General features: G+C 56.2%; 1 protein-coding gene across 1 annotated transcript; it reads right to left on the bottom strand.

Annotated features, from left to right (window-relative positions):
* Positions 1-5,556: 5,556 nt before the first annotated feature.
* Positions 5,557-8,859, bottom strand: LOC127303333 (putative serpin-Z8). Its single transcript, XM_071820765.1, has 3 exons — positions 7,555-8,859; positions 6,755-7,039; positions 5,557-5,706 (listed from the first exon to the last, which is right to left on the bottom strand). The coding sequence occupies exons 1-3, from the start codon at positions 8,857-8,859 to the stop codon at positions 5,557-5,559; spliced, it is 1,740 nt and encodes a 579-aa protein (XP_071676866.1).
* Positions 8,860-9,180: the final 321 nt, after the last annotated feature.

The raw sequence follows: 9,180 nt of genomic DNA, 5'->3' as shown, positions 1-9,180 counted from the left end.
TACTTACGATTGGTTGGAGCGACATTGGCCCACTCTGAGGAGGAAGAGGACCAAATCTGGGTGGTGGGGGAGGAGGCGGAGCCGGAGCGTAGGTCCTCAGTGACGGCGGCGGTGCAGCGGTCGGGAAGCGGGGCGCCGATCGAGCTATCGTCTGCCGCCGAGCACGAGGTCGGCTGAACCCCGACGGCGGCGCGACGGGAGGCGCGCCATAGGGGGCAAGCGAACACGGCATGCCCCATGGCATCTCCGCCTGCATCGGGGTCGACGCCAACCCCGGCGGGGGCTCCATCTCCCTGCTGGAGCCCAGTGCACCGGCCACCATTGCGGCCGCCCTCGCCGTCGGAAACCCTAGTAGGGACGGGGCAAAAACCCCCGTCCCCGATGGATCCGCCAGTCGAATCCCGACGGCTTGAAGAGCCAGGACGGCGGCGCTCCGGGGTGCGACGCCGGCGGGCCTCGTGCTCGCGAATGGCGATGGTCGATTCATCACCGGCACGCGGCCGGCATTGATCTGCATCGCTGAGTCGCAGCCTTCGGCCTCGTACTCGCGGACGAGGCGCATTAGCGCCTCATTGGACCTGGTGGCCGACGCTGGATCCATCGGTGCTGGAGAGAATGCGGAGGCGGAGGCGGAGGAGGCGAGGAGGCCATGGCGGCGGTTGATGGGACAGGGCGATGCTGTCTATGCCAGGAGTGAATGGGGAGAGAGAAGAACGAGGCGGTGAGGGGAAGTGGGAGCGAGGACCAAGACAACGCGCTGTCTCCCGCGCTTCTCCATGCGTGCAACCGTTGCACGTGGGCGTGCAAAATGGCACGATAACGGGCCTGGCCCCGGAGAAACTTCCGATTCGGGCGTTCCTCCAGGGCCTGTCCCAGGTGTGCTTTGAGAACCGGTTGGGCCACAACGCAGACCACTTACAGGTTTTGCTGGGCCGATGCGAGCCAAAGGGCTCACAGCCTACCAAACGCGCCCTAGAGCTTAGCTCCAATCGATTTTTTTTTGACAGAAACCATCTTCTAGTCAGGCTCTCTTGGTCTTTCTACCGACGCAAGCACCCTCCACCGTCCTGCATCAACCCAAGAAAGTGGAAGCGATGACATTAATGTTTAATGTGTTGCACCGCTCTTTGGTTTTTAACAGGCTTATGCAAGTCAAAGCTTCTCAGATGAGGTACAAGATCATGGCATCTATCCTGACTGGGCTACAATGGTGAACACAAAAAAAAACCGAAGAGTTTGCCACGATGCAAGAAGCTACCAGGAAAAGTGTGGAGCGGGGATTTGGTGAGCTCCAATCTCAGTGGACAATTATCCGTCACTCGGCAAGAACATGGCTGGTGAAGACTATGCATGAAGGTGATGACGTGTTGCATGATCATGCAACAACATAATCATTGACGATGAGTGTCCTGATAGCTGCAAAATGAGCACATGATTGGTGCAAAATGAGCACATATGGAATTTCCCTGGCAACAATATCTGCATATGAAGTTTGATGTCACTAACGACAATATGTCCAAATACATACAAACGGATTTGATTGAGCATCAGTGGGCATTGTCTTACGAACACATTGCGTAGTCGTCAATATCACCTCATTTTAATGCATACTTTCAAAGATTTGGATGTAATAACTGATTACTTTGAACCTAATTATTTTGCTGTTGGAAAATCTGAATTCGTGTCCATGGGCCAAATGCGTCAGCCCGCTGGGAGCACCCCCAGGCGCAAACTGATGCGCGGTCAAAAACGACCTTTTTCGTCTCTGCGGGCCGACGCAAACGGATGCACGCGATCACTTTGGGCGTCCGATTTGCGTCGCTTCATTGGAGATGCTCTAACGAGTTGCTGCAACCCCCGGCAAGCTGCAAAGGAGAGGCAGTGCTGCTACCGCCTATCGCCGGAGCTGCAAAGACGGGGTGGTGCTGCTACCGCCTACCGCCAAAGCTGCAAAGGCGGGGTGGTGCTGCTACCGCCGAAGCTCCAAAACAGCGCTGTCGGAGCTTCAAAGGCAGGGTGGTGCTACACTGCTGCTACCGCCTACCGTTGGATGCCTCTGTTGCGGCGACATGCCGCATTAGTGCTTGCCGATGCCCGCTGCTGCAAGGATACACGCCCTCGACGTCGGTGCTGTAGGCCACTGACGCCGGTGCTGCTACCGGTTACAGAGAGTGCTTCAGGCAGTGTCTAGCGGTTTTGCCATAGGAGGCCGCCGGTGCTGCGAGCCAACAACCGCAGTGCTGCCAACTGCATTGGGCGGTGCTTCCGGTGAAGTCAGTCGGAGCTGCCACCGGCGTTGGCCAAAGCTTCCAGCAGAGTCGGGCGGTGCAGCTAGCTGATGGCGATGGTGCTACCACCGACAATGGTGATGTTGCAAGCGGCATCGGGAGGAGCTTCCATTGTCTACCGTGGATGCTACCAGCCATGGGCGAAGCCCGTCGAACGGTGCCTCCAACGGCGTCGAGCGGTGCTACGAGCAATCGTTCACAGTGCTTCAAAGGACCTCCACATGAGCTTCAAAGGCACGGAGGCGGTGCGGGCGAGCGAACACTTCGGTGCTTCGAGCGGCGCCACAACGCAAGCGTCGATGGTTGCTGCTGCAAAGCCGGCCATGGGCTTGTTTCTGGCTCAAGTGCAGCAAGAAAATCAGGGGATTGTTTTGGGAAAGATGAAGCGGTAGAGACAGAAAGCGTTGGTATAATAAGAGGGTCCATACACATGGAAATGGAGGGAAGAAAGCGACCTGAGTTTTGGTTCGATCCAACGGGTTAATCAGACGGCTGTCGATCCGGAGGCTATGTTCGCTGATCCTCCGGAGGATCTTCAGCACGGTCCTGATCTTCAGCACGGTCCTGTTTCAAACTAGTGCATGCTTTTCTACGAAGGTGTTGTAGTGATTCTATGTGTATGCTGAAACTCTTATCTCATTGTTGCAAATATATTAGTGAATAGCTGAAAATGTTTCTCCCATGTTGATTATGTGTGTTGAGTTTTATCTTGGAGTTTTGCTATGGCGGATAGAGATTTGCTGCATACTACATTTTCTAATGCATAGGTGTTTTTGAAATATTGCTTGGTTTGTGTACAATTTTGATCCACCGTGGAATAAAATATAGCAACGATGCTATTATAATAGCACCTTTTAAGAATTTAATGAAATTTCACCGGCAGACTTTTTCCTCTAATCATGTGAGGCCGCTCAACACTCTCCATTGTTGACGGTTTTAGAGCATCTTCAGTCGCATCCACTAAACGACGTTCGTTAAAAGCATGAGATCTGTCGACTGTGGGCTACTACTGCTGGTGCCACGTTTGGGGCATATCCCTTTGTAGCCTCGTCCCCCAAACAATTTTTCAGTACAATAAGTTAAACTGATAATTTAAAATTTCATTCAAATTAGATGATATTTTACATAGTTTGAATGGAATTTAACTAAACTAAACTATTCTAGCGGTGGTTGTATTGGCCGTTGCTGTAGTAGCACTCGAAGTAGTGGTAGTCCGAGTTGTCGACCTTCCGGGCTCGTTGTTCGGCTCGTCCTTACGGCACCGCTGGGTCCAGCACTGCTGCTACAACTGGCGCTGTTGTTGCACGTGAGGTCGACGATTGGTGCGCCTATGTCACTGAACGACGCCATGATCGCGTCCTCAATCGGCCCCTCCCACGTAGTTGCCTGAGGAGTTCCACTTAGGGGACGGCCACTCCACCTCCGACAGCCTAGAGCAGTGGTCGTGGATCTCCTGTCACCACCTATTCTTCCCTTCATGGCACTAGCAAAATGTTGATGTCGTTCTCGGCCATCCTCCATCCGCCGCCACTTGGTAGGTGCATGTCTGGTGGGACTGGGTACCGTGCGTTGTGGAGAGCCCACGACCCAGAGACGATTAGGCTACGCAAGTCAAAGCCGTTTGCAGCGGCACCACTCGTGCGGTGGCTCGACATGGCAATGATGATTTTGTCTCTCGGTGCAGAGCGGCACCATGGTTTTCTGATGAGGCGAGCCGTGGAGTTGTGTGAGGAGGGGCGGCGCGCTAGAAGAATTTAACGATGGTGGCATGCCAGTGGATGTGGTGCGCATTAACACCGGCATTATCCTGCCACGCCACGCTAGCCTATGTGGCAGGACGCCTTGCTGCACCGCCTAGGGAACTGACGCATCCATTAATTGTCTTGACCAGATGTTGGCGATGACCTTAAATGATGACACACATCTGTCGTGTCTATGACATGGCTCGCCGGTCACCCGCCACATTGTCACTGCGTTGTGTTTGGCGCGCCCATCACTGACCTATGGGTCAGGGATGGTCTCAGAATGCCAGACAAGGTATTGGGCCGCACCATACTGAAAAGATCTTTGATGCATGCGGCTGGGCACGGTTTTCTGTCCACGCGCTCTAATGGACTTCAGAGGAGGCGAACAGAAGTGCTCTTAAAATCTGATCTTACTCTTTCTAGGTAGTAGATTGGTTTTCATCTAGCAAGAGTGTCCATGTGAGCCAACATCAAGCACTACTAGGATTAGTTGTCGTTGATTTTAATATAAAGTTATACCAAATCAGTGACAATTAACATAAAATAGAGGGAGTACAAAATTTAAGCAGAAAATAAGAGAGAATCAGGGTGTGTTTGGTAGGCCGGGGCAACTCAGAAATTCTCCTCCCAACCGAGATTTTGAGGAGATCCGGTGTTTGTTAGGCCGGCTCGTGCCATCTCCACACTGCTGAGGACATACCAAAAAGAGCCCAGAGCCGGGATGAGGAGCGAAGCCCAAATCAAGCTTCGCTGCTCATCCGGAATGAGCTAATCCCGCAATACACTGTACCAGTGGCCTGCACCACCCCCAGACCCCCACCCCGCACGAAATCTATCCTCATTTCCCCCATTTTCTTCTCTCCCATCGGGCTCTAGGCCGCCTCCCTCCCTCAGGCCAGCGCCCTTCCGCGCAAAGGCCGGCCTCCCGCCGGCGTCGTCCTGCCCCGCCGCGTCCCTCCCTCCCGCCGACGCCGGCCAGCCCCGCCGGCCGCCGCGTCCCTCCCTCCCGTCGGCGCCGGCCCGCGGCCTCCATCCCTGCAGAGGCATCATCTCGCACCTCCATCCCTGCAGAGGCAGCAGCTCGCACCTCCACGCCCACCACGCGACGCCGCCTCCTTCCGCCACACCAGCAGCAAGCTCCGCCGCGTTTCCTTGTACCAGCGGTGGGCATGACCTCGTGGAGGAGCAGCAGCGGGCAGAAATTCCACACGCCGGCGCCGTCCCGCGCTATGGAGACGAATCTTCTCCACGAGGTCGACCAGGCACGGGGTCCTCCGCCTCAAGGTCGGCGCCGGAGCTCCCTCACCGGAGCTGCCAGGGACGCGTCTCCACCTCTCCCTTGACGCTCCAGGAAGAAGAGTAGCTGGGCTAGGACCCGATTGCTTTTTCTCTTTTTTGTTAAGGTCCTTTTTGTAAAAAAGTTGGAGGTAGGCAGTGCCCCGGTGAGAAGTGATGCCAAACACACTCTCTATTCAGCATGTTTCAATGCCTACGAGCTAACAAACAAACACCAAAATCTCATCTCAGCTAGTCTCAGGTGAGCAATGCTCAGATGAGAAAGTGATTCCCAGGTGAACCGGGCTACCAAACACACCCTCAATCTCAAGCAGCAGAAGTTTCATGCAAACAAATCTGAAATCTTTCAAGGCCCTGGGCACAAAGTCTATTTGCAACTGCAAAAGGCATCTAATTAAGAAACTATCGGAGAATTCCAGTTGATCTATATATGTAGCCAATTTTCATACTTACTCTCTTTTCTCAACGGGCAACTCATCTTCTCCCAGAGATAATTGACATGGCCACATGGGCAGAAAAAACTTCATGCTGATAAATCTCAAATCATGCGAGTCCCGCTTCATCTGGACTGGTCGGTGCACAAGATGTGCACATTATTCATAAGATAACTCTCCTTTGAGATTACTTTAGTACTGCACGCATGCAACTGCCAAAGACATCTAATTAAGAAACTATTGGAGAATTCATCCTAGCATACAATCCGGTGTGATTCATATATGGGCCATTTTTAAGAATATTCAGTCTCTTTTGTCTATGGGCAACTCATCTTCTCCCGTCGGCCGATATGGGCCGGCCCCGTCGGGGAGTTTTGTGTACGCCGGTGGTATTCGACGATATGCCACTGGACTTAGGGCATCTCCAACCGCGCGACCTAAACGGACGGCTCAGCGCGTTCGTTTTGGGCCGTTTGCGTGGCCGAGCGGACGCGCGGACAGCGCCCCGCGTCCGCGTGTCCGTTTGGGTCGCGCGCTGCGCCCAACGCGCGGACGCACCGCATTATCGGACAAATACGAAAACAAACGAAACATGGAAATTTTGAACGAAATTTCATAAACATATGCCCTATTTTGGGCAAAATTTGTACATAGCCCTATTTTGGGCAAATAACTGACAAAAGAAGCTCCTATATGGGCTTTTAAATTTAAACTAAAAACCCTCTATTAGGGTTTGGTCGGCGGCGCGGTGGCCGCCGGTGCGCCGCCTAGCCCCTGTGGGCAAAGTCGGCGTCGGCGTCGTCGTCGACGACGTCCCCGGGCGGCGAGGCACTGTTGTGGCTCGACCGCGCCGGGGACTCCGGCCACGGAGACCACAGGGCCTCCTCCCGAGGCCGAGTGGGGGTCCGGAGCGACCCGAGCATGCAGCGGCGCAAGGAGCAGCGCCTCTCCCCGAGGCGCGCTGCGCCTCTCTGCCAGCGCGGCGCCTGGCCTCCCGGCGGCGCCGCTCCTCCGCGCGACGCCTGGCCTCCTGCCGCCGCTGCTCCTCGCGGCGCTCCTCGTCGGCGCGGCGCTTGGCCTCCTCCCGCCGCGCCGCTTCGTCCTCGTCCCGTCGCGCCTGGCGGGCCTGGGCGTAGAGCTCCCAGAGCTCCGCTTCCTCCTCCGCCAGCCGCGCCGCTTCCTCCATCTCGGAGGTACGGATGGCATCTCGGAGGTGCGGCCAGTTGGCCTCCTCCTCCGCCGCCGAGATGAGCTTGGCGGCGCGGATGTCCGGGTCCTCCTCCGAGGACTCGGGCTTCGGCTCGAGCAGCAGCGGCGGCGGTTGCGGCAATACCGCGCCGCCGCGGGCGGCCTCTCCGATGTGGAGGCCGCCTCGGTTTCCTGCCGATGGCCGCAGCGCCGGCGGAGGACGGTGGCTGCTGATCGCCTCGTCGTCGTGGGCTCCGGGAGCGAAACCGCGCTTCGGGGCCATGGCGGCGGTTTCGCTGCGGGAGTGGAGTGGGGACTGGAGCGGAGTTCCAGATCCCCTCCAGTCCCCATTTAATACCCTCCCGGTCACCGCCAGGTGGGCCCAAAGGAGACGAGGCGACGGACGCCCAGACGCGAGCGGACGCTGCGTGCCATCCGCGGCCCCGCAAACCTAGCCAAGATTTGGGCCGGGTTTGCGTCGTTCCGGACGCCGCGGCCGTCCGCTTTTGCGGTGCGTCCCCGCGTTGGGCCGGGATTTTGTCCGGATCGACCCATCCGAACGTGCGGGCGCGGGATGGGTAGCCCGGTTGGAGATGCCCTTACCCTGTCCGACTCAAACGGAACAGTCGGCCTGTATACCGGCGATATTGGACTGTAACTAGGGGGTGATGGTTTATATATCGACGATACTGGACGAGCAGGGAGTGATGGATCATATACCGGCGATGCCGGACTGTTGTATGCAGGTGATACCGGATTGTATGCAGGGAAAGATGAACCATATACATCAGTGGCCTCGTCACAATTTCTTTTTGTTGTGGTGTACTCCTGAAACGGGGCAGGGAACGGGATCGCCACCCCGGCTCCATTGCTAGGGTCGACAACATGTCCCGCAAAGATGACTGTGTGCGACTCCTCTTCCACGATGAAGTAGGCAAACTGGTGGTCGGCGACGAAATCCACTCTCCGCGACGGATCTGGACTGTAGGTCGGGCAAGTAGGTGAATATGTGACAACGGCAGCTATGGTTCCTTCCTCGCTGACCTCGATGACAGCCTTTTGGAAGACGTCATGCACGAGGAGCGGCAAGTCGGAGCCGCCTTCCTCAAGCTTGTCAGAGAGGTCGGCCTCTGGAGAGAAAGGTAGCCGGAGACCCCAAATCGTGCATGACGTGATCTTGTCCAGCAGGCTCCCTAGGCCGTCGAGCGAGTCCGGGAGGAAGATGCACATGCAGTGGTGTAATCGGGTACAGGGTGAGCTCTTGTAGCGTAGCTTGAGCACCATGAATCCGTCGTGCTCCGCGATGTAGTGCCTAGAGTAGTTGGTCATGAACGGGACGTTGACGGCAGTGCCATCGAGCCGGTAGAATGGCTTGTTCGTGGTCTGTCTCTCGTCAAACGCCAGGTTCCACTTGCCTTTGAAGTAGACAGCATTGGCTAGCACGAGCCTGGTGTTCGGGTCCAGAGATCTCGGAGGTACGACGGACGTGATGAGGTTCATCGTGGCCTCCGCGACCCAGGTGTTGATCTGCCGCGTTGCCTGCTCTGGATCGTTGAGGAAGTCCACGACGCTGGCCTCAGCCTTGTAGGTGCCGACGACGGCGTCGCGGTAGGCCGGCTTTATCGGCCGCGTCAGGTCGCTCCACGCGCCGTACGCGAACGCCACGCTCGGCCCGCCGGACTCAGACATGTCTCTGAGGGGCCCCTCCCGGAGAAGCGCCACCGAGTCCTCTAGCTCGCGGCGCGACCGCGCGCCTAAGACGCGGAGGACCTCCTCCAGGGTTGCCCCGCCAGCGCCGGCGGCCAGGAGCGCGAGGACAGCGTAGATGGAGAGCGGCGAGAATACCAGGTTGCTGGTGCAGTTTTTGTCCGCGAGTCGCTTGGTGAGGCGGGCGGCGAGATCGGCCATGCCGGACTGCTGCCCCTCCATGTACAAGCAACCGGTGGGTACAGAAGAAATCTGAGATCAATGGAGAGTTCGAGATAAAGCTCCGTCTCTGGCCTGATATATATGAAGGACAGGGGAATAGTCGGTACTCGGTATGATTAAGGAGTCCCGTTTTGGATCATATATTCATATTTGACAGGAAACAGTATCAAAGTTGATACCATATTTCTCGATCGTGCACTTTAGCATCGCCAAACAAGCGATTTTTTAAAAAAAAATCAAATACCACATATATTTATAGTAACAAATAGTACATAGTAGAATAATCTACACGGCCACCAC

This window comes from Lolium perenne, chromosome 5 (assembly GCF_019359855.2).
Source record: "Lolium perenne isolate Kyuss_39 chromosome 5, Kyuss_2.0, whole genome shotgun sequence".
Classification (NCBI taxonomy): Eukaryota; Viridiplantae; Streptophyta; class Magnoliopsida; order Poales; family Poaceae; genus Lolium; species Lolium perenne.
Note: the sequence above shows the minus strand (reverse complement) of the source record. Positions and strands in the feature narration are given on the sequence as shown.

Excerpts from the sequence above, each read along its gene's own strand:
- LOC127303333 (XM_071820765.1), bottom strand. The coding sequence starts at position 8,859 with ATGGCCGATCTCGCCGCCCGCCTCACCAAGCGACTCGCGGACAAAAAC. Across the intron at positions 7,040-7,554 it reads TTCCGTTTGAGTCGGACAGG|GACCCGGACATCCGCGCCGC; the intron begins GTAAGGGCATCT and ends TCCTCGGAGGAG. Across the intron at positions 5,707-6,754 it reads AGGAGCGGCGCCGCCGGGAG|TTGCAAATAGACTTTGTGCC; the intron begins GCCAGGCGCCGC and ends TGCCTTTTGCAG.